Source organism: Phyllostomus discolor, chromosome 2 (genome assembly GCF_004126475.2).
Source record: "Phyllostomus discolor isolate MPI-MPIP mPhyDis1 chromosome 2, mPhyDis1.pri.v3, whole genome shotgun sequence".
NCBI classification, from domain to species: domain Eukaryota; kingdom Metazoa; phylum Chordata; class Mammalia; order Chiroptera; family Phyllostomidae; genus Phyllostomus; species Phyllostomus discolor.
The window spans coordinates 4854707-4880063 of record NC_040904.2 but is presented as its reverse complement, the minus strand read 5'-3'; the positions used below and the strand labels follow the sequence as shown (position 1 = coordinate 4880063).

The window sequence follows — 25357 nt, the reverse complement described above, 5'->3', positions numbered from 1 at the left end:
TCTTCTGGCGACGTTTCAATCCCATGCGATGAAAAATGGCTCGGCTCCCAGGATGGCATTTACAAGGTGGCACAGGCGTGCAAGGGAGGACGCGGTTACTACAAAAATACCAAGCCTGTCGGAAAACAACAAAGGAGACATCGGCCAGAAATTTATGACCCGCAAGCATTCGCCTTCCTGTTTCTGCCATGTATATTCATCCAGACTCTTGGGGGGGTTTTTTTGCTTTTTTTTTTTTTTTTTTTTTGACTGAAATGCCCAGAAACGCGCCGGTCCTGTTCGGCAGGAGGAGCGGGGATGTTCTCAGCGACCCGAGGTGTCTCCAGTTCCGAGCGCTCTTTAAGGATGTGAGTTACGGGGCCTTTCCTTCTGTGTTGCTGCCTTTAAATTATGTTCAGCGCTTGGCAGAGGACCGCTCGCTGCGTGGCCCATTAATCAGGCCAACCCATAAATTTCCTGCCTCGTTGCCCCGGGGAGAATCCTGAAAGAGTTTCACTCCGCGGCAGTTTGGGAAGCTCCCACAAGATCGATGGCCTTGTCGAGGCAGGGTCCCCCTGCCCGCGGGGACAGCGGGGCAGCCGCGGGACACAGGCTGGGGTCCGCCCGCGCTGTGATTTCCTAACCTAGGGCAGGCCGCTGGTACACCGTGGGGTGCTCGTCCACACACTGGGAGTAACCCTATTCACCTCCCCGGACTGTTTTGAAGGTTAATGGCAAAGTGACCCGGAGGCGGTAATGAAAAGACTAGGTCATCGCGACGGCATCCGTACATCCTGGAGCAGACAGGCCGCTGGCTCCCCTGAAGCCTCCGCGGTCTTTCCTTTGGCGCCACCCACGGGGGGAGCCGCCCCGCTGCCGCTCTGGTCCTCCCTCCACCCGCCCCGGTGCAGCGGTGGGGGGGTGGGGGTCCGGAGCTGCTTGGAGGAGAGCCCCGCGTCGCAGAGGCTGAGCAAACGGGGGCTGGGCATTGGCTACGGAGCAAACTTATTTCATCTCTTTTCCCTCTGGAAAGGTGAAGCGTGCAGGACACAGCGCCCCGAGGGCCGTGGGAACCGCCCTCCTGGCCTGGCCGACACCTTTCCCTCCACCATCTAGGGTGGCAGCCCTGGGGGTCCCCTCCCCTCCGGGGATGCCTGTCAGGGCGAGTCTTCGGTGGCCACGTGGCTGGGACTCCAGATCCCAGCCTCAGGCCCAGCCACGGCCCCTGATGGGTCGCTCGCGCCAGAGCGGCCTGATCCCAGGGAAGGTCAGCGCATAAACCCAGAGGGACGCAGACCCGCAGACAATTAAAGCTGCAGCTGGACGGGAGGCCACAGCGAGGCCAGAAGGGGCCCTGGGTGTGTCAAAAACCAACAGCTAGGCCCTGGCTGGCATAGCTCAGTGGACTGAGCACGGGCTGCGAACCAAAGTGTCGCAGGTTCGATTCCCACTCAGGGCACATGCCTGGGTTGCAGGCCATGACCCCCAGCAACCGCACATTGATGTTTCTCTCTCTCTCTCTCTTTCTCCCTCCCTTCCCTCTCTAAAAATAAATAAATAAATCTTTAAAAAAAAAAAAACAGCTTCGTTGGTTTGAGCGCAAATCAGCACATTCCGCTGCCCTGCAGGAGACCTGCAGCCCCCACACTGTCCAGGCTCACAGGGAGGGTCTTTGGCTGCAAGCTCTGGACCCCTCTCACGGCCGTTACAGCCACTCCAGATGCCTGTCCCCTCCTCCAACACAAGTGTGTGTGTGTGGTGGGAAAAGCGGGGAGGGGGGGTGTTTAGGGCAGTTCATCTCTCCTTGTGGTGTCAGGTGACTCCGTAACAAGTAGGAGTGATGTGCGGACTTGCCCTTTATGGCGTCTGAAGGCAGCAGCGTGACCGTGATGGGGGCCCCCCTGAGACGCCCCCACCTGCTCCGGTCTCTCTCAGGAACCAGTCAGGGCCCGAATCTCTCCTCAGATGACCTCTGGCTCCCTCCCACCGCCGTGGCGTACAAATCCGTGGGATCGCTTTCTCAAAAGCATTTTGTGTGCCCCTGCATCTGAATGGGAGATTTCAGCCCCCCCCCCTCTTTTTTTTTTTTTTTTAACGTTAGATCTGTCCCTTACCTTTTATTTAAGGTAAAATGAACATAAAGAGGGATGAACGGGTCTTTCATGTCCCACTCGAGCAGCTGTGGCGAATGAGTGGCCCCGTGTGAGTCCAGCCCCGGTCGTAGGTGACACGGAACATTTCCACCCGGAGGCAAGTTGGCTCAGGCCCTTCCTGCGCATTGTTCTGCATGGAGAAAACTGCTCTTGGGGCTTCTGTCTGCACAGACCAGTCTGCCATGCTCTGGAAGTCCATCTAAGAACCAAATGTGCTCTTGTGTGTCTGGCGGGTTTCACCCCCCATGCTGCTTTTAAGATGCACACGGTCGCCTGTGTTGGGAGTCTGTCCTTTTCTGTGGCTGCGTAGTATTCCACTGTCCAGAGACACGCAGACAATCGCTTTGCCCGCGCTCCCGTGGATGCAGCTCTGGGCCGTTTGCGGTGGTCAGCGAGCGGTGGTAAAGCTGCTGTGAAGACCCTCGCACAGCCATTTCAGTGCACGTGTTTCTATTTCTCATCGGTGAATAAACACCTGGGAGTGCAACTGCTTGCTCACGGGGGGCTGTGGGTGTGCAATGAGAAACCGCCATTGTCCCAGCGCCATCGTAACTTCTCACTCGCCCGGGACATCCGAGGGTTGTGACTATATCCTCATCCCTCGGTGTGGTGGGTCTGCGACGCTAGCCGCCCTCCCAGGCAGAGGAGGGCCCCGTCCCTGGTTTAATGTGCACGTCACTGAGGGATAGCAGTGCTGAGCACTCTCTTTCTTATGAATGAGCTCATTGGCCGTCGTGTCCTTTCTGAAGGGCAGGTTCAAACTTCTTGCCCCCTCTTCAGTTGGGTTCTTCATGTTCTTCAGTTGTGAAGGTTCTTCGAGAAGTTTTCTTCTATACATTGTATAGTGTTTGCCCCTTCTGCTCAGGTCAGGGATCCATTTCGAGCTCACGTCTCTACACATGGTGGTAGGTAAGGACCAAGGTTCATCCTTTCCGAATGGATGTCCAGGTGTTCCAGCATCACTGTTTGAAAAGACCACCCAGCTCCCCACTGAATTCCCGTGGCACCTTTCCCGAAAATCAGCTGACCACGCGTGTGGACCTGTCGCTGCACTCTCTGTTCCGTGCCCACGACCTGCCCGTCTGCTGCTCTGTCCACACGCAGCCTCTCACTGCGTATTTGCAGTACACGCTGAACTCAGGTTGTGTCATCGCTCCAACTTGATTATTCTTTTTCAAAGTCATTCCGGCTATTTTATGACATTTCTATAAAAACATTAGAAGGACCTTGCCCAGTTCTACAGATAAATAAACCTGCCGGAATTTTGATAGGGACTGTGTTGAACACACAGATGAAGGCAGAAGAGACATCCTAACAATTGTGACCATTTCCATCCATACACACGGATACTTATTAAGGCCTTGAAGGATATCGTTAATTCTCTTTTCTTCATACCCCTCTGTTTATTTAGGTCTTCCTTGATTCCTCTCCAGAGAATCTTTTCATTTTCAATGTAAAGCCTTGCACACGTTTTCTTAAATTTGTCTCTAATCATTTCAAAATGTTTATGAAACATAAAGCATAACACCACGTAACAGCCATTTCCAATCATCTGTCCCTACTACATGGGTGCCGAAACGTAAACATGCCCGTGTGACTTTCATGACATGAACTATTATTCGTTCGATGTTCTTCAGCCATTTGAAATGTAAAAACCACTCTTCACTGGCCAGGCCCCACTGAACCGGAGGCTGGCTGTACCTGGCCGACACCGAGCCTGTGACAACGGACAGGAAGCAGGGCCCAAGGCTGACCCGGCTGTTCCTGAAGGGCCCGCCCCCCGGGAGCATGTCCCAAGGGCGTACTGCCGGCCACCCACGGAGACACGCAAGCAACCACAGCAAGGAAAGCAAGCTGACATGGTTCAGGGACACAAAACACCAGGGCTGCCGGGGAGTCCCTAAAAGGTCATGACCTCAGTTCTTCCCCTTACCACTTGATCATCACTCTGTCCAGAGTCCCTCAGAGCCTCCCTGTGTTTGAACCCAGAGCCTTGTTCCGGGGACCCTCTCGCAGGGAAAGGGCCTAACAATTCACGTGCACAAAGGGTTACCTGTGGGGCTGCAGCCGGGCCGGATGGGAGAAGCATCCCTGTGAGGGGCCCCCCGGCTTGGGGTCACAACGCCCCCGGAACACCACCGGGGAGAAGTGGAGGCTGGGACAGGGATTGTGGACCCCGGAAAGCAGAAGGGGCCAAAATTGCGCAGGGAGAAGCCGGGGCAGGGAAGCTGGTTCAGAGGAGAAGGAAGACGGCAAAACAGCAGAAAATGTGCTGTGGTTCTTCGGAGCCCCCGGAAGCTCTTCTAGTTACTTAGTTAAACGAAGAGAAAACCGGAGACAAACCCACCCGTTCAGCACCTCCAAGTTCGCGCAAGGCCTGCCGCAGCCAAAACGGGCCGGGCGGCACGTGGTTCACCGGGCCGCCGCGGTCCTGCTCCAGCGGCTGTGCCCGCCGGGCCATGAGCCGGGCCCACGCTCGCTGACGTCCAGGCTCCCCGTCGCCCTGGCTGCGGGGGCACAGCAGGCGGAGGGCTCCCCCGGGGGGCTGCAGGCGGCAGTGTGCGAGCTCAGAGTCAAGGTCAGCCCGCGCAGACCTGGAAGGAGGCCTGGGAGGGCAGCCAGGGGCTGTCTGTCCCTGGGGCGCCGCGTGGCCCGGAATGAGCTGTTACACGCTTCCTCGTCTCAAACGCAGAGGGAGGCGCAGAGGCCGGCGAGCGCTCGGCGCGAGGTGCCCGAAGGCCGTGTTCGAGTGCAGGCCCTGAGCGGCTCTGGGCCGGGCCGAGACTCCGCATCTCTGACGCCCCCCGGGGACGCCCGACTCCACGGGGTGGCGAGGGACCGACCGGGTGACCTCGCGCCCCCGGACAGGTCCGGAACGTCGTCTCGTTCATCTTCACTCGCCTCCGCCTCCGGGAGGACGGACCAGACACGGACCACCACCCCCGGCTCCCCCCCTGCAGTCCATCCATTTACATCGAGTTCCCGGCTCCACGGCGTGGGTGTCCTAGAGGCCCTGAATGCTCCGGCCCTAAACCGAGAAGGCTCCGCGGTCAGGCAGACCTGCGCTACCACCAATGTCCCCGGTCCCAGAAACAGCACTGGCACCTGCCAAAACGCTCCGGCCCAGGAGTCCGGCAAAGCCCGACTCCTCCGCCACCCCCCCGCCCCAGCACCCTCGCGCCGGTCAGTCGGTCCCCAAGACCTGCCCACGCTCCCCCCTCGATAGCGCCACACTCCCTTCACTCACAGACCACGGCGGGAAAGGCCTCTGGATTTGCTCGTGACACCAGGCTTTCAACATTGTTTCCTTCTCCTGGATGCTAGAACATTCCCACCACCAGGTGGATAACGCCCCTTCACCCACTAAATACCAGCACGAACCTCCCTCCCTCAGGGAAACCCTCCCCGGCCCTTGGACCAGGACAGGGCCCCTGCTCACAGCCCGGCTCTTACACACGTGCCTTATCTGGGGTCTTCACCACCTGTCCGCGCCTCCCCCGAGGACAGTGACATGCTCGTTGGTGTCATCCCTTGGGCATAGCTGCGCCTTGCACAGGACAGGTGTCCGTTATCTCTGTCAGACAGTCCTCCTGTCAGCTGCCAGGACCCCCCCACCAATGAAACCTCTCTCCTCAGGTCGGGTCTTCTTCTCCCTTTTCAATTCTTTCCCCCAGGATCAGTACTGACCGCTTTCACTGATTGGTAGTGTTCCCTGCAGAAGCGGGGAGACAAACTGACCAGTAAAGCAAGTGGCCAGTGGCCTGTGGGACCAGTCACCACTAGTCACCCACTTGCAGTGGAGGCAGAAGGAACTCTGACCTGCTAAGTGCCCCAGCCGGGAAGCGAGCCCACGGTGAGTGACTTCTGCGTGGGAGGCCTCCCCGACAGGCTCCTACCTCAGGCCCTTCTGGGCTACTACAGAGGTGAGGGCCCTGCCATCCCCGATGGGCGGGGCACTGTCGGGAGCACAGCCGGGGGAGGAGGGCGCGGGAGTCCCGAGTGCCCACCCTCCTGCCCGTGCAGCGGGCCTGGGTGCAGGCGGCGCTCGCGCCCAAGGCAGCGGTTAAGAGCTGGATGAGCGCTGTGTGAGCAGCAAAGTGTCACCCAGGTCTGAAAGCGGCAGCAGCCGTGAGCCAGGACCGTAGGACACGCCACCCGATCCTCCTCTGACCCCAGAGGTGCAGGCAGGTCCAGAGAGCAGGCATGTGCCGGAGAGCGGAGGCAGGGGGATGCCAGGGGCTAGAGGCGGCTCGAGGGCCAGCCGGGCTGGGCTGACCACCACAAGAAGCCTATGCTCCTGGGCCTGTAGGAGCAGTGGGTGGGCTTGGGGGGGGGGGGGGGACTCCATCCCCAAAGAATGTCACCTATCCCGGGAGAGTGCTGGAACCTGTTCATAGGTCCCTCGTCATCCTCTCCATCCAGCCAAAGCCATGAGCCATCAGAATGCAAACGGCCCTGTGAGGGACATCAGTCCCCTACAGTATGGCAACACCAAGACACTGATGTTTTGTCCTGTGAAGTCTCTGTCCTTCCTTTTGCTGAAAGGAAGGAGGCACCTTAGGAATGAAGAGAAAGGGGGTGGCACGGAGGGACCCAGAGCTGATGGATGTCGAGTCCCCTGATGTGGCAACCAGTGAAAGTGAAGACGGAACCCAGCGGCAGCTAGAGCCCTTCACTGCTTTCCAAGTGCGGGTCACAACAGGGGACGCTGTAGAAGCTTCCCCGACACTATCACGGTCGAGGAACTTGGGGACTGATCGTTCCTCACCCTGCTCCCTGCCCCACCGAAGTCAAACCTCTGAAGGCCGGCGTGTGACAGGCGCGCCGCAGGGTGGGGCGAGGGGCCGCTGAGAACACCGGGCGACCGGGTCCAATGGCAGTGCTCAGTGGAAAAAGTGCCCTTTCGTGGTCTCTCCTCCAAAGGGCCCCCATGAACTTGCAGAGGAAAGTTTTACCCCGAAGCTGCCCTTTACGGAACATGCACACGGCATGCATTACACCGAAGCCAGGGCGACTCCAAAACCCACCACGCGGAGCTCTGCACCAGATGCGGGCACAGCGCAGCAGCAGCAGCGAGTAGGGAAGAATGTCAACAACACACAGGCAGACCCCAGAAATAAGTAAACGGGGACATACTCCTGTTTCACTATTTGCAGAAAATCGTCCCCACCGCTCCCCACACGGTGTCTGTCACATTCCCACAGGAGGAGATCTCTGGCTCTCTACTGACGGATTCTATCCGCTGAGCACTTCCCACCCCGTGCCAAGATCCTACTGTGTGTCCCCTCCTTGAAGCCTGCGTAAAACCCCACAGTGGGCACCACAGTCGCTCCCCTTGGACAGAAGAACAGAAAGCAGCGCAGAGAAGTCAAGGCACTTGCCTAGGATACAGGCGAGTATTCGGACCCAGCTGCGGAGCTGAAAATGCAGCCAGTACTCCGAGGGCGCTCCGACTGCTAACCAGAGTGCTAACACCCCGGAGAACTCCCCGCTGTTCCCCCGGACCGTGCGAGATTTGCGAAGTCCACTTAACACGTGCCATTCTCGTGGGACACGTGAGAGCTACTGACAGGATGTCACATCAACCCCCTTTCCAAAGATGACAAAAAGAAACATTGTTAAAGTTTTATGTGCTTCCACCTGGTAATTCCCGCCTTTCTTGGAGGCCTGTTTCCTCACGTTTTGTGATGCCATGCACGTCGTGAATTTGAGTTATTTATGTTTAATTATGTACACAGAAATTCAATAATAAAACACTTTAAAATGCTAATCCGCACTGCCAGGTGAGCCACCTGCTCCTCCCTGCCGGCAGCCGAGTCGAGCCCGGGCGCAGGTGCGGAATCACCTGTGAGGCTGCTTCTGACACGGGCGCCCAACCCCAGTCAACTCCGACCACAAGCTCTGGGGGTGTTGGGCACGTCGGTGAGGACAAACCCTACAGCTGAGCCTGGTGTGCAGTGGGGTTGGGGACTCCTGTTCCATGGACGAGCACGGATTCGGCGGTCTGACAAGATCACGCGGAGTTCACCCCAACCACCGTGTGTTTTCACCAGATCTTGTTTACCCGCTGCAGGTCAGCGGGGGGGGGGAGCTGTGTCTTAAGGTCACTACTGACACTTCGCCTGGCTCAGGATGCCCACCCCTCTCCAGCAGACTGGGCTTTCTCCTTAGGTCACTATTCCTACGGTAGGACGCTAAGATCTTTAAATACATAACCCTGTGAAAGCACCAGGAGCCGTTTTCCTGCCGAAGGGAGCTGCCGGCCCAACCCCCCCCCCCCCCCCCCCCCCCCCCCCCGCCGCATCTCTCTGCGGTGCTTCCCTGCAAATGACCGAGTGCAATTCACCAACCCACCACCCTGCGCTCTCTCCCCCAGTGCCACCTCTTCTTCTGGTGCAAGCTCTCCCCTCTGGGCAGCTGGCCCTCGGCGCAGCCCTCTCCCATCCCGCCTGGGTGGTGTGTGCTGGCCACTGGCCCCGCCGGGCTTAGGACGGCCACCACACGGGACCTGCCACTGCATTGGTCCCTTGGCTCCGAACCTCCCACTTTTACTGCAGCTGCAGCTCAAGAACTCAGGGGCAATTCCAGTGAGTAATGAGCAAACACTGGGAGCATTTTCAAGAAACCCCCCTCAATCCCAAAGGTAGCAATTTTCAAAATTTAATCAGTAAGATAAACAAGTCAATGATGGTTGAACAGACAAAACATTTAATGGAAATACCTACATGGCCCTTCTGTGTGGCAACCTGAAAACACGTTGAGGACCTTTCTAGATCGGACAGCACACAGTGAACTGTGCCCCCAACAGCGCCACCTAATGACCGCACCTTCCACTGGGCACGGGGGAGCAAGCGCTGGGCTCCTCTGTCCCATCGCCTCCTCCTGCCCCCAGGGCTCATCCACCATCTCTGCGGCTTGTCATTAGCCCCGGGGGGCTCCCACCCTGTCACTTGGCTCCTCCAGAACCCAGGTGAGGCCGGACACTGGCACCTGGTGGCAATAAAGGGAAGCGAGTCCCCGGCCCCTGTGCCTCCTCACTGTCTCAGGCAGCACAGCAAGCTCCACTGCAGGCGGCAGGGCAGCCACCCTGTGCCGAGACGGACAGGAACGCGCCCAGTCCCACCCCTCTGACTTCTCAGTGGGCTGGCCCTCAAGACGGGAAACTGGAAAAACAACTGGTCTCAGGCAAAGACACTGTGGGGTTCTAGATACTCAGTGTAACGTGTTTCCACGCTTGTGTCAGTGTTTCCATCGCAGAAGCACCTATCTTGGGAGAAAACCCAAGGTAAGGAATTGGAAAAACCTGACAATGACACATACTGTGCCGAGTTCCAGTGAGCATTACCCGCAGCAGCGGCGATGCCGGAATTCCCTGGTTCTTGATCCCTCTTCACTGTGGGCAGCCGGAATCTGGGAGGTTGAGGGGACACAACGCTGAAGACAAAGACACACACACACACACACACACTCTGACCGACTTCCACAAGAGAGTACCCAGGGCATTACACACGGCGACACGTACGACTTCCCGGCCCGGGGTGCGAGCCCAGAGGACGCCCCCGCACGCATCCCCAGGGGCCGTGCTGACGCCGAGCTACTACCGTGCGTTAAGGGCATGACGCGGAACACAGCGAGAGACTCTCTCGGGGTTTTCCTGATGGACTGAAAACCCCTCGCCCTGAGTCTTCCCCCAGGAAACAGGTCCAGGCAAGGAGAGCCACGGCCATAAAACCAGGACGTCTGTCCTCCTTGTCCTCCTCTTCCAGCGCCCACGGCTCCCGCCACCGGGCCCCCAGCCGCCTGCAGCGGGGTCCCACACACTCTGAGCGTGGCTGCATACGCCGCAACCAGCCCCCCGCCCCGACCTGGACCTTAACATTCCACACGTTCTCCTTCGTGTACGGCCCTAAGACCACGTCCTGCATCCGAAACGGGCCGCTACCGTCACGGACCCCAACACGGGGGCCGCACGTGTGCTCTGAGAGCTGCTGACAGAGAGGCCAGGCCGAGGGAACGGGAGGGCCACCTAGAAGAAACCCGGCGTCGGCCATCCCGTTTGCGTCTCGTCGACACATGTCCTCACCGCGAGCCTCGGGACAGAAGTCTGCCACCACAGGCCCTGGCGGAGAGGGCCCAGTGGCAGACACAAGGGTCGTTTTGTGGGCCTCGCAGAACTACCGCAGCCTCAGAGGCTTTTTTACGTGTAGTTGTAACACTCATGAAATAAAAATAAGCCGCGGTTTTCGAAGCCCAGCGTGGTGTACGGTGTGCGATCACCTAAGTCGACTGCTCCCACTCTAAGAAACACCCAAAGGAACTTTCTTCTCACAACCAACACTTTTGAAGTTTCGGGGGGTTTTTTTTGCCTTCTGAAAGCTACCTTAATATATACGTATGCAGGTTAGTTTATAAAAACAGAAGACTTCACGTCGTCAGTAACTCCTTCACCGCAGCGGAGTTCCGCGCTGTGTAACGGAGGCCCAGACAGCCCCGGGCCGAGGCCCGGGGAGGGCGCGGGTGTCCGTGTTCCCCACCGCTCCCCGGCGGGCCCACGCGCCCGCGCCCACGGCAACCGCCCCGCACCGCCGGCACTCGGCAGCCAGAGACGCCGTGTGAACGTAGTCATCGTCTGTGTACAAAATCAATTTTAACAACCAAAAGGATCTGTTCCACCTCCAAGTTTTACTTCCCGAGATTTTTGGAGCCTGGGTCGATGTAACTACTTTCCTTCTTACAGGTGCGACTGAACTTGCACGTCCAGGATACCTGCCAGACCATTACCTGGGCCAGGAGAATTGCATAGGAAGATTTTTACTATGTTTACATTGTTCTTAAGTTAATCTTAAAAAAGCATAGTAAAGAGTCTGAGGACAAATTATTCAACTGTTTATCATACATAAGACCGCATGACTATAATACAAAGGGGGGTTCTTTTTCATTTAACGTTACAATATACACAGCAAGTCCGGACCAGATCTTACAATCTGCACACAGGTATTTAACCTTTTCCATGCTGTTTATGTTTACAATGCACAGAAGTCCTGTAACCAAACCGTGTAGTAAAGCACACAAAACTGGACTGTAACATAACACAGTATGCAGAAGCATCGGGTTTTATGATTTCCTTTATGTAAATAGCGGTTTAAAAACTGCTTTTGATTTTTGGTGCTTTTTAAGATGTGGCAACCAGCACAGAAAAAAAAAATGACCTGACCCACGTAAGTATCTTTACCTTACACTCCTCCACAGCAGTAACTACTGAATTCCTTTTGATATTGCTATACTCAAGATGATATCCTTTTATTCACCGTAAACCTTTATGAACTACCAAGTTCAAAAATCATCCACAGGCTTGACATTTAATTACAAAATAAATATGGATTTCCTGATTAATAACAAAAAAATTTGTGGTATATAAAAACGAGTATTTCCCAGTTTCCATTCACATTCACATAGTTGTAAGCCTTTCTTTTGTTACTGTTTACATATAAAAACCTGCTTTTGTTCAGAAAATAACCGACCAGCCAGCCGCGGGGAACTGACCGAGAGTACTGTGGTGTTCTGCTGAGTTGTTTCGAACAGGGTTATCGGCAGAGGTAGGTTACTGCTTCTTGTCTAGGCTTCTTTTGATCCTGGACAGGTAAACTGCTCATCTTCATTCTCCCAATTCAACCGCTCAAAAGTATAACACCCTAAAATTGGTCAATTTAAAATGGGGACAACACAAATTTAGCAACTGCCGGACTGTGTTACATTAAGGCAGCATAATCTCGAAACTAGGCACCTGTTCGACACCAGCCTGTTCGCCTCAGGTCACGCAGGAGCCTCGCGCCCTGCTCGCGCTCTTACTCTGGGCCTGTTGGTGCAACCGAGGTCTCGCTTTCAGGTTCACAGGTAGGTTACTCAGGGATACAAGAATCGACTGCTGGCTCCACAGCTTCTGGACCCAGTGCCCCTCTCCCTTCAGAAGCCTGAACACACTCAGAATGTAACAGATGTTGGAGTCTTGAATTAGATGTCAATCTATTATGTTCAGTACACAGATTGCTGTAAATGTATTGGCTATGGATTCGACAACAGTTCCAGTTTTGTTTAAGCAATAGTACAGCCATAATTTCAACTGACATTTAAAAATGGTCTAGTTACACCTTGTGTCAAAGTGCAGAACTGCTACATTATTGGTTACAGACATCTATGTGCTATAAAAACAGCTTTGGTACAATAAATTATCAAAAAAGAAAATAAATTTTTGTAAAATTCACAGCATAATTGTGAGGCAAAAAAGCAGTCACATAAAATTCTGCATTTTTTAAAAATGTTCAGGATGAACAGAAGACATCTTTGTGCAGAAGAAATGGTGGAGATACCACGTGCCGAGAAAAAGCAAAAGAAAAAGTAAAAAGCAGGAAGGGACACAGCTGTAGCTATTTCCATCAAAGCAAACCACTACCTCTGTGACCTTCAACCAATAAGGAAGTCAACTTTATGACACACGCAAAGTGACCTTGCAATACCTTACAATTAGTGGGTCACAAAAGTCTATTTTAAAAGAAAGGCCTCTTGAATTACCCATTCTCTGTGTTTTCAGCATTAAGGACTGTCTGCAAAAGCATGTCCAGAAGTGATTGCATCTGAAATGGCAGGCTCTTCTAGTGTCGAGTCCAAATCCATAAGGCCAAAGGCTATCCCAAAGACCACCGCTCAGACCTCCCCGGGGCCGGCCGCGACTGACCCGTTGATTGCTTCTCAGTGCACCTCGTGGGAGGCCAGTCACGCGCCACGCCCATCTCGCTGCGGCCCCTCCAACGGGAGACCCACGGGATCCCGTGTAATTGCTGCTTCGCTCCTCAGTAGGTTCAGACAGGAGAGTTCTGATCCCCGCCACTTAGCATGCTTCCTGTGCCCGCACGCTCCGGCGCAGCCGCCCCTTCCGCACCGCCGAGGGCGCCGTCCGTGGGAGCTGGAGGCCCTCTTCCTTACAGTACTGCGTTTCCGTGCCCGAGTGTGTTTAGGACTTAAAAACCCGAATTTCCCACCCCCACCCCAAACAAAACAAAAAAGAAAAAAAAAAAAAAAAAAAAAAAAAAAAAAAAAAAGAAAAAACACCCTTATGGGGCCCTTTATGCAAATATGTGCAGTGCCTTTTTATTTTAAAATTAGTTGGCAAATGACCAAGACCAACATCTGAACATTAACTTTTGTGGAATAGAAAGACAAAAACCCCACGAGGACCGGGATGTGGCAAGTTAAAATGGGGGAGGCAGAAAGAGGACCTCTCTGAGCTATCCATGAAGATGGGTGTGGACATGGCTCTTTTAAAAACTTCATTGTCCCTTTGCAATCTTTTCAAGTTAAAAAAAAAAAAAAACACGTCAGCTTTGCCCTCCTGTAGCGGTTCAGTGTGTTAATCTCCTTCTGATTCAAGCAGCTTTGCACTTTGTTTTTTGGAAAAAAAACACCACTTCTATAAAAACACACAAGAAACAAACTCAAGTTTCAGCGTAGTCACGAGCTGGCTACAGGGCTCTGCTGCACACAGACCCCCGTCATGGGGGACTCCTCTCTGTCGGCCCCTTGCCTCATGGCCAGGTGTCCCTCAGTCATGTAATGTGCAGGGCCCGTGTTGGCGGAGAACTGGTATGTGGGGTGTCCAGCTATGCCAGTCTCTTGGCGGGGATTGGAGTAGACGGTTAAATTAACGTCCATAGCTCCGTTCTGTCCAAAGTCCAAGGTATTAGCAGCCACTGGGCGATTCTGGTAGGCCTGATTGCCTTGATTACCAGTAGAGGAGGAAGATGTAGAGGAAGAAGTAGTTGAGGAAGACAGGGATGTCATGGAGTGGTGACTATGGCCAACCTCCATAGAATCCTGGGTAGAGGAGCTATTCGTTGGAGAATTGTAGACCCTTGGCCTGGTCCGGTTACCCAAGGCTTGTTGTCCATGGTGGTGGTGGTGATGGTGGTGGTGGTGGTGGTGATGGGAACTGTTTCCATGGTGATGATGCAATGCATTCGGCTGAGAGGCTACATGAAAGGTTGTTTCTTGAACAGGATGAGTTTCGACAGTGACTTGTGTAGGAGCTTCAGTGCCCGACCAAGCAAGGGGAGCGGGAAACTGCTGACGCACCTGCAAGAACAGATGTTCACAGGATTGATCCAGCATTCTGTTTCAAGGTTTTAATCTTCAGTCAAAAGCTACAACACTAGCATTTACATTAACTAGAGAGGGGAAGGTTTTGAAACTGATAATGTTAGACATTTCTATAATGCAAATTTTCAAGCATGTTGAAAAGTGCAAAATATGTTATTAAAAGCTACAATTTTTAGCAAGTTATACACACAAATAGGTTTATGTATTTCATAGGCCACTTTCTTTCCCTAGAAGCACTGTTTATGCCAGGGGTCAGCGAATTTTCTCTGAAATGGGACAGCTCCGTAAATATTTGACAGGTCCAAAAGGAATTCTTCACTTTCCCCATAAAGCCCCTCCTATTTCCACCCTTCTGCTTCAACATAAGCACCGCTATGCACCCCGCTGGTCAACCATCCCTCCACCAAAACCTTCAGCGATACTGCCGACACTGTCTCCGAGCCGGACCCCAAACCCGGACACTCCCCTGTCCCCACCCTGACGCGCACTCCCAGGCCACCACCACCTCTCGCCTACACTAACACGGCAGCCTCCTTGTCAACTCCCAGCTTTATCTTTGTCTTTTCCCGATCTATCCTCCTAAAAAATCAAAAGAATAACCTTTTTTAAAACACAAATCCAAATTAGGCAAGGAAAAGAAATAAAAGGCATTCAACTTGGAAAGAAAAATGGAAAACTGTCAATATTTGCAAATTATATACACAAAAAAATCCTAAAAACATCAAAAACTGTTAAACGAATTCAGTAGAAGTACAAGATACAAAAATCAATACACAAACTCCTGCATTTCTATAAACTAGTAATAAGCTATCAGAGACACAGAGAAAACGGCCGGGCCCTGACTGGTGTGGCTCAGGGGGTTGGGTGTCGTCCGTAGGCCAAAGGGTCGCAGGTGTGATTCCCGGCCGGAACACATGCCTGGGTTGTGGGCCAGGCCCCCGGCTGGAGGTGTGTGAGAGGCGACCAGTCAGTGTTTGTCTTGGGCACCAATGTTTTTCTCTCCTGTTCTCCCTCCCTCCCCCTCTCTCTGAAGAAATAAATAAAATCTTTTAAAAAAGATCCCATTCATAACTGCATCAAAAAGAATAAAATACCTAGAAATTTTAACCAATGAGGTAAAAGCTTTTTATCCTTTTATATCGAAAACTACAAGACACTAATGAAAGAAACTGAAGACAAATAAATAGAATAATATTCGTGGAAATGGACTGGAAAGATCAACATTGTTAAAATAGCAATATTACTTAAAGCAATCTAGAGATTCACTGAAATATCTATCAAAATTCCAACAGTATTCAGTTCAAAGAAATAGAACAATCCTAAAATTTGTATGAAACCACGAAAAACTCTGAACAGCCAAAGCAAAACTAAGAACAAAGCTAGAAGCGTCACACTCCTTGACTTCAAACTCTATTACAAAACAACAGTAATTAAAACAGTATGGTAAAGGCAATAAAAACAGACTCACAGATCAATGGTACAGAGGAGAGAGCCCAGATATAAACTGATGCATATACAATCCATTAATGTGACAAAGGAGCCCAGAATATGCAACGGGGAAAGGACAGTGTCTTCAATAAATGGTGCTGGGGAAACTGGAGAGCCATATGCAAAAAAAAAAAAAAAAAAAAAAAGGAACTTCGACCACTATCTGACACCATACAGAACAATTAAGTCAAAATGGATTGCAGACGTAAACATAAGACCTAAAACCGTAAAACTCCTAGAAGAAAACAGAGGCAGAAGCTCCTCAGAAGCACCTTGACAGAGGTCTTGGTAGTGACTTTCTGAGTCTGACACGGAAATATAAAAGGAACAAAAGCACACAAACGAGTGGGACTACACCGGATCGGAAAGCTTCTGTGCAGCGAAGGAGACCATCAACAGAATGAACAGGCACGTCACACATCACACGAGTGTTTATAGCACACAGCGAGTAAGTGAATGTTACATGTCATGTATCAAGTAAGGGGTTAATATCCAAAATACACTTTCAGAAACCTCATGCAACTTAACAGCAAACAAACAACATACCCACAACAATCCAATGAAAAAAAACGGGCAGGAGATCTGACCCACATTTTTCCAAAGAAGGCACACAAACGGCCAACAGGTACATGAAAAGATCTTCAACATCATTAACCATATTAGTCATCAGGGAAACACAAACCAAACCCACAGTGAGATATCACCTCACACCAGTCAGAGCGGCTATTATCAAGCAAACAAGCAAACAAACAAACAAACAAACAAACAGAGTTAGCAGGGGTGAAGAGGAAGGGAGAGCCCTCATGCACTGTTGGAGAGCGTACACTGGTGCAACCACTATGGAACACAGTACGGCTCTGCAAGAAATTAGAAAGTACTCAGCGCAGGCGGACCGAGAACCGAAATTTAAAAGCCACCCCTGAGAACAGTCCAGTAGAGAGAGGGGGAAAAGTCCTCAGAAGACAGTGCTGGTCTGCGGAGCTGTGCAAGCTCATCCCCAAAAAGGAGGCAGCACGGTGAAGCTGGACTCCACCTGACACCGCCCCTCATCTCGGACTGACCCGAAGGCGAGCACGCTGCCCGCCTCTCCAAACTGTGGGCGGAGAGTGGAACTGGAGGAGGACAGGCTGCCCACACAGGAGCCAGAGTCCTGGCGAAGGCAGGAGGCCAGGGCAGGGCACCCCAGGGGACTGGCCTCCAGCAGGACGGAGCCTGCGCCTCGAGTGGAAAAGGGCAGGAGGGGAGTGCACGGGCTCACGCTGGGGCCGAGAGCCGCTCCTACTGGGAGACTTCCTCACACAGAAAGGAGCGAGCGAGGATGGGAATGGGGGTTGGCGTAGGTTTCTGAGAAAAGTGTGTGAGAGGAGGAGCGGGGGGACGCGATGGCCCGAGCAGGCGGGGACCTCCCGGGGGCGTGGGTGGACACCATCTCAGAGGCAGCAGCCCAGCCGAGGTGCGTGGTCCGCCCCCACGGCTGGCAGGGGCCCCAGGCACAAGAACGGGAGTGAAGTCAGCAGCCGCCACTGTACTTCCCTCCAGTGACCTCTCACTATAAAGTGCCCCACAAATAGTGCTCTGGGGGACATAATGAGATCCTCTTCTTCCACAGATTTAAAAAACTGAAAGGGGAAACCCCACAACCCCCTCCCAAAACACTGTGGAGGTTAAAACCAAACCACAGACTGACGCAGAACCCAGGACTGCGAGTGCTGAACGACCACGGGGGCCGGGGTGCAGCCGGGAAGAGGCAGGCCCAGGGAAAGCTACTGCCCCACGCTGCCAACCACTGCGGAAATCCGGACAGCGGGAAGCAGACCGCCCTGCTGCAGCCCCTGTAGCCGCCCCCCCCCCCCCCCCCCCCCCAGACAAGCAGGGGCGGGCGGACAACACACACAGGCAGCGAAGGCTGGTCTGCACCCGACACGCGCTGTTTCTGAGCGAGGCTGTGACGTCTCGGTTGTAAGTTATCGTTCCTTACAGAGGGGGGCGCCGTGGACCTTCAGAGTCCACGGCAACCGTTCTCAAGACACTCAGCCCCCAACACCGCTCCCCACGAGCCTGACGGGGCGCGCACTCACCTGCGGACTGTGCGTCTCGCAGTCCATGGCCTGGACGGCGGCCGAGAAGTGCCCGCCGCTGTGCCGGTGCTGGTGCGTCGGGTCCGACCGGGCTCTCCCGCTGTTGCTCGTCCCCGACGACCCTCCTGAAGCGGCACAACACCAAACAGCTTGTGAGTGGGGGTCGGCTCTGTTCAAGTCTAGTATCTTAAAACTGAGAGGTTAAAACTGAACGGGTGACAGCAAAAAAGCAATATGTATTAAGAGAAAGTCACCTGACTGCCTGATTAAGTTTTTTCACACCAACCGTTATCAATCTGGTTTTGTCAGTGGAAAACTCAAGTTATACGCACAAAGTATTTCCATTTAAAAAAACAATAAAAAATTTGGTTAATAAAGAGTTTTGTTTCCAGCTACCAAGCAGAATTTATTACACATGTAATTTCACACCGAAGCTTAGGGGAAGGTGGAATTTTTATTAACTCCCAAGATCGGGTTTAGGTAAAGTAAGCCCGCCCCACCCATTAACACACGTTTAAGAACAGTGCACGACAACCCGCGCTCCGTACAGCCCGCGGCCGGCACTGGCGGCCCCCCGGCGCCCGAGGACGGACCTGAGCTGGACGAAGTGCTGGAGGTGGTGCCCGAGGACTGCGACTGCTCCATCGCGGGGCTCGTGGACACGCTGTTGCTTGTGTTTGTGCCCTCATCCGCTGTTTTCTTGAAGAAACTGTGCTGCAGGGCATAGTAAGGTTGGATTCGCGTTTTGGGGTCATAGTCAAGCATCCTTAAAATGAGGTCTTTGAACTTCAAGTAGTCTGCTACGGTATGACCCGATTCCCCTGCGCGACGCCCACCAGGCCCTCCTGTCTCCACTCCAAGAATATTATGAAGTTTGCGGGTTCCTGGTGGTTTATACTCCTAAAAGGGAGAAAGAGAAAAAGGCTTCCTCTAAATTTGATGGGTTATGTACAAGTCTATGTAACTTGACATACTACAATACATTTATTACACATTGAGGCCTTTATAAAAAAGAACATTTTATAGTTAGATCTAATGTATTTTCACACGTTACTATTCCAAATGCACTACAGTTAGAAAAATTCAAAATAATCTTGAGGCCAGAATTTACTGTAAAGACCACCTGGTCCTGGGTCAGCAAACTGCCCTGGTCCCCAGGCCTGACTCTGTATGGTTTTATAAAAACCAGCCTCAGGTATGTTTTTTATACTTTTAAAGGTTGTAAAGACAAACAAGCAAAACCAAATAAGGACCCACAATGGAAGCCCCCCAGACCTAAACCTCCACCCCCTGGTCCCTCATGAAGACGGCGAGCTGACCGCTCCAGCCCAGCGGCTCTGAGCCCCTCCTCTGCCCGACGCACGGGACAGCGCGGGCGCTTCCCACAGTGACGGCGGCGTTGGCCGTAGTGATCGCACCAAGTACGCACCAAGTAAGGAGTCAGGCCTAACCCTGCCTGCTCACGTTCGGAAAAAGAAATTAAAGGAAATTTTATTTGTGCCTCCCTCTAGAATAGATTTAACAATAAATTACCTTAACATGTGTTGAGATTCTCTGAAAACTCATTTTTAAATAGCTAATAGTTATAACCCTTAACATCCCCATGAATATTGAATTTATTAAAAATGGAATCACTGAATTTTTGTTTTTAGTTACAATGTACAAATTTGCAAAAGACCACTGCTCTCACTCTAAAAGTAAGAACAAGCCTGGCGGATAAGCCACAAAAATCATTCCTTTTAAAAAATCCATCAGAGGGGCTGAGGAAGAAAGAAGCCAGAATTCAGTAAATTCTAGAATATGAAAAGCTTTTCCTCAAGAAGCCTTTCCTTCTTACGGTAGGGGAGGGAGCAACTGCGACAGATCTGGGTAAGGAGAGTCCAGCCTGGCTCCGAACTGACTTCTGACGGCTGCCTGTGGGCAGGCCCGCGACGGGGGAGGCAGAGGAGCCCAGACAGGGGCTCCAGGGCACTGCAGTCTCGGGTCGGAGCAGCGGGAGGAACACGGATCCCCGGAGCACACACAGGGCAGGAGCGGCTGCCGGCTGGGAGACAGATGGCGCTAAGGAACCGCTCCAGGAGTGCTCAAAACCCCGACGACAGAACGTAGTCTGGAACACAGTCTAGGTCAAGCACGCAAGCAAAGTTCTGACTTCCCTCAACTGTAGACAAGCCCGAGTCAGTCCCCCACGAGTGACCCCACAGAGTGAGAGGCGTGCCTCTTCTTGGAGAGAAGTAAGATTTGCTTCTATCAACAAGAAAGTTTGGCATCCCTTAAAAAAATTACAGACACAAGAAACAACAAAACAGGGTCCATAATGAAGTGAAAAAAATGGAAGAGCCACATAACTGGTGACCCAGATGTTGAAAACGGCAGACAGGCATTTTAAAACAAGTATGATAGAAAGGTTAAAGAATTTAGTTCAAAGGGTTGACAGCATGTGTGACTAGATGGTGGATTTCAAAAGAAAAAGAGAACCTTAAAAAAAAAGTCTAAATGGTAGTGTGGAAATGCTAAAGCAAAAAATTGCAATATCAGAAAAGAAGAATCTATTTAATGGTTTTAATAGATGACTAGACTCAGCAGAAGAAAAAAAAATCACTGAACTAGACGACAGAACAAAGAAATAATCCAAACTAAGACCAAAGCCAAACCAAAACAAAAACCCCCCACAAACAAACCCCCCAAACCCATAAATAAACCAACCAGAGACTTCTGAGATAACATTAAGCACTACAACATACACATATTTGGGGGGGTTCTTAGAGAGAAAGATGCTGAAGCAGAACAAATGATTAAAATGATAATGTCTGAGGATTTTTAAAAACTGATAAAAGAGACCAACCAACAGATCCAAGAAACTGACCAAGCTCCCGTTTCTGTGAAGGACTGACAATCACGGAGAAGAAAGGATATCCACCCGAGCAGACGTGAAAGGCAGGAAAAGGTGCCCTGTCCTGGAAAAAGGGCACCCCAAGGTCGTGGATCAGTGAGGAAGAGAAGCGAATGTAAGGACACAGGGCTCGGCTGGTTCTGGTTTGTGGCAACGCAGCTGGGTTTCCGATGCGCTGCCCCTCTCTAGAGAGCGCGCCCCCGGGCCTCGAAGGGAGGATGAGCACCAGCTGCCAGGCTCCTGGCTGTACAGGAAGGCATGACCAACAAGGAGGAACCCCTTCTCTCTCTGGACTGGTTCCATGATGCTCTGTCCCTGAAGTCAGGAAGCACCTGTACAGCAAGGGACTGCCTTCTCAAGTTCCTGTGACACTGGACAATGCCCCCAGCCACCCGGAACCCACGAGCTCACCAATGGAAGTGTCACAGCGGTCTACTTGCTCCCAAACACAACACCTTAAATTCAGACTCTACACCAGAAAAGCCATATGGACCTCCAAGGCCCATTACACACGGCACTCCATGGACAGGATCACCAAGGCCACAGAAGAGGTCCCCAACAGAGAGAACACCTCGGGAGGAGGGAAGGAATGCACCACTGAAGATGCCACTGTTATTCTAGAAAAGGCCATGAAAACCACCAAGCCCAAAACGATCAATTCATGTGCAGGTATCGTGTATGATTTCACAGGGTTTACGACACAGCCAATCAAGGAAAGCATAAAAGAGACCGTGGATATGACCCCCCCCCCCCCAAAAAAGGTGGGGGGATGGTGGTGGAAGGGTTTCAAGATCCAGACCTTGGAAAAAGTTAGGAGTTAACGGATCGCACCGGAGGAATTAACAGAGGACGACCCGATGGAGACAAGTGCCTTTGAACCAGTGAGGAAGAGGAGGCAGTACCAGGGGAAAAAACTGACATTAGACAATGTGATAGAAGAGTTCTGAATATTCAAAACTGTTTTTGACTACTTTTTTAAAATTTTTATTTATTTTTAGAGAGAGGGGAAGGGAAGGAGAAAGAGAGGAAGGGAAACATCATGTGTGGATGCCTCTCACACGCCCCCACTGGGACCTGGCGTGCAACCTAGGCATGTGCCCTGACTGGGAATCGAACTGGCTACCCATTGGTTTGCAGCCCACGCTCAATCCACTGAGCTATACCAGCCAGGGTGCTTTTGACTTCTTTTATGACAGAAACTCCTTCATGATATAGAAAAACTTTCAGAAAAATGAAAAGAAACAAAGAAGTCAACCAGAAATTCCAACGTGTTTCCATAAAGTCACACCCAGGGTGCCTGCCCCTGCTCCGTCTCCTCCATCTCTGCCTCCCGAGACGGCAAGAGCAGTGTACACAGCAAGGAGACCCTCACCATAGCCTATTTCCGCTCGAAGAACAGTAAGTAACTGCCGTGCCGCACAGTTAGTACACTGATCTGCTGTGTGCATGCCTTCACGTGAAAATCGAGTCAACCCACAGCAAGATCTGCGGACGCCCCTGCCATCGCTGCCATCTCTACCGAGTATCCATCACGGAGAGCGTCGCGTGCAAGGCCGGCAGGGAAGCGGACAGCCTGTCCTGCGGGGGCGTCAGGTGAGTGCTATTTCACGTAAGATTAACTAACACTCATGAAGTATCTTCCTACTGTTGTGCAACTATTCCCTCAGAGAATTACGCTCCTTTATGGTATGCCTCTCTGCATCTCTCTCACTTTCTCTCTTGTAATTAGAGAAACTACATTATCAGCTTATCATCACAGATCCATGTTTTTTAAAAAAACATGTTTCCAACAGTTTTATAAATATGACTGTGATACTGTGTTCCATAACAAACATTTTATGACGACTCATTCATTTGCGTGTGGGCTGGACTACCATGAAGCGATCGTATCACTGCTTCCTCATGATCAATGCATGATGCGTTGTGCCTGTAAAGTATGAATCTGTCTTTCATTTTCTATGTCTACTGTTAATAATAATGTATAATGTATACAGTATTTTATAAGATATAAAACTATTGATTATAGGTACTAACAGACAATTCATCTTGTAAATAGATAACTTCCAATATTGATAACTACAGTACAGTACTATAAATGTATTTTTTCTTCCTTAGAATCTTAGTAACATTTTCTTTTCTCTAGTTTATAGTATTATAAAAATACAGTAAGTAATAACTGTCATGCTAACAGTAAGACTTCCAGTGAACAGTAAGCTATTAGTCAAGTTCTGGCAAAGTCAGAAGTCATTCGCAGACTTTCGACTGCACGGCAGGGTCAACACCCCTAACCCGTGTTGTTCAGGGCTCAACTGTCCTTGAATTTCAGACTTACCACGAAGCTATAACCAGCACTGTAGTAAAGGGCCAGACAGGCCAACGGAACACAACAGAATCCAAACACAGGCCAGCGCGTACAAGACAGGTTTGCCTGGGACAACCATGTGATGCCCGGCGAAGCACTAGGGAAAGGCGACTGTGCTCAACAAACGATGCTGACACCAGGCAAGCATCTGGGGAAAAACTTCAACTCCCACTCCTCATTCCATTCTAAAACATTAATTCAAGATGGACCACAGAACTCTAACCGTAAAAGCTAAAATCAGAAAACTTAAAAAATATCAGAGAGGATCTTCATAAACTTAAGGAAGGCAAATATTTCTTAAAATACAAAAAATACTGTTCATAAAAAAAGTTGGCAAACTTAATTCCATCAACATTAACATTTCCTGCTGATCAAAAGATAATCACTAAAAAATAGGCAAGCTACAGCCCGGAGAAAACACTGACATACATATGACAAAGGACTTACGTCCAGTGTGTCAAGGACTCCTACAACTCAAAAATTAAACGAGCCAATGACAAAAGGGCGAAAGAACAGAGAGATTGCCATGAAAGGAGAGACACATTAATGGCTAGTAAGCACATGAAAAGGTGGTCAGTATCATCAGCCATAGGGAAATGCAAACAAAAACCACTTTATACCCACCAGAATGGCTAAAATAAAAAAGATCAAACATATTAAACAGTGAGGACATCATGAAACTGGAACCCTCACTCACTGTGGGGGATGTAAAATGATAAAACTCTCTGGAGTACTGTTTAGTATTTTCTTACAAAGGTAAAAAAAACACATGTACCCTATAACCTGGTAATAATTCTACTTTTAGGTAGTGACTCCACAGAAATGAAAACATATAAATACAAGAGAGTCACACTAGAATGTTCCCGGTAGCCTTATTTGTAATGCCCCAAACTGGAAACAAACCAAACATCCATCAACAGATAAATGCAGACAAGTTATGGTATTTTCATTCAGTGAAATACAGTGAAGTGATAAAGTAAAGTAACTCCTGAGACACACAACAATAGGAACAAAACTCCAAAAACAATGTTTGCAAAGTCAAAGAAAAAAATAATAAATACCATAGTGTTCCAGTTATGTGAATTTGTTTCTACGCACAGGCAACACTAACCATAGCCAAGACGGCAGAAACCACGAAGCGGGGGTGGGGCGACAGCATCAGGTGGCGGAAACGCAGGGTGGGCCAAAGCAGGTCCCCAGTGGTTCGTACGGAAAAGCACATGCAGGCCGTGCTTATCACAACAGTTTCATGAACTCCAAAGAATGTCGCAATGCAACTGTAAACCTACTGTGGCCCACCCCTGTATGTCTTGCGATAGTTTTATACACTGTAAATAAAGATCAAAACTCAACAAACAAAACACTGTAAATACACCTGTCAAGTTGGGTATAAATTATACTTTAACAAAACAGCATCATTTATAGTCTTAATTCTTCATCCTCCTTCCCCATGGAAGAAAAAACATATATAGTAGATACGGATTTCAGTCCTGGGAAGTTAAAATGGACTCAAGTCATGAAATGAGAGATTGAAAGTAAAAATAACGCCACTGAGAAAACCGACCGCACAGACGCCTAACGGCAGCACATGCGCATCTAGTCAGGCCCATGGTTACAACTCCCGGGGCGTCCTTCACGATGTGAAAACTTGGCTCTGTGTGTGTGTGTGTGTGTGTGTGTGTGTGTGGTTCCTTTATTTTACAAAATTTATTTCTGTCTAAAGAGAAACAGTTGTTTTATACTTTAAAAAATTAAGCTTCTTAAATCAGTTGCTAATTGTGGCTATAGCAAATCTCATAAAATCTAGTTAATTACAGGTTAAGATACTTTTAATTTTAGGAAAGAACAAGATTTATGTACTCTTATGAAATGACCCCCATCCCCCAGAAATAATTAAAAATAATAATGATTATAGCTCAAATTGGGAGAAATGACAGGTTATAACCCATAGTGACTTAACTATGGTTTTATAAAGTAGAGATCTGGGAAACGGGATGAACATTTTATTTAGAAAAAGAACGAAAACGGCGTAAGAAAAAGACCATTTCCAAATGGAGGAAGCAGCAGCAGCAGCAGCCTGTACTGCAGAGAGATGAAACGTCAAGGATGTCTCACACCCTCCATGCTAATTCAAACCCACCAGCGGCAGGAGCCGCCTTGAGTGCCGGTGGAGCTAAGCAGGAGTCCCAGGCTGCGTTTCGGTTCAGAGGGAAAGTGGCGCCATAACTGACTAAGCCGTGTGAACAAAGGCAAA

The 25357-nt window shown here is 50.8% G+C and overlaps 1 protein-coding gene across 5 annotated transcripts in view; it reads right to left on the bottom strand.

Annotated features, from left to right (window-relative positions):
- Positions 1–10997: 10997 nt before the first annotated feature.
- Positions 10998–25357, bottom strand: part of DYRK1A (dual specificity tyrosine phosphorylation regulated kinase 1A) — a 134643-nt gene continuing 120283 nt past the window's right edge. For 3 of the 5 annotated variants that reach the window (XM_028505226.2, XM_036017430.1, XM_036017431.1), the window contains 3 exons: positions 18442–18748; positions 17849–17973; positions 11000–14258 (listed from right to left, as the gene is read on the bottom strand). In XM_028505226.2, coding sequence (XP_028361027.1) covers positions 13638–14258; positions 17849–17973; positions 18442–18748 — 1053 coding nt within the window. In that variant the 3' untranslated portion in view covers positions 11000–13637. Of the gene's footprint in view, positions 14259–17848; positions 17974–18441; positions 18749–25357 lie in introns of all 5 variants that reach the window. The other 2 variants (XM_028505227.2, XM_036017429.1) reach the window with 1 other exon arrangement.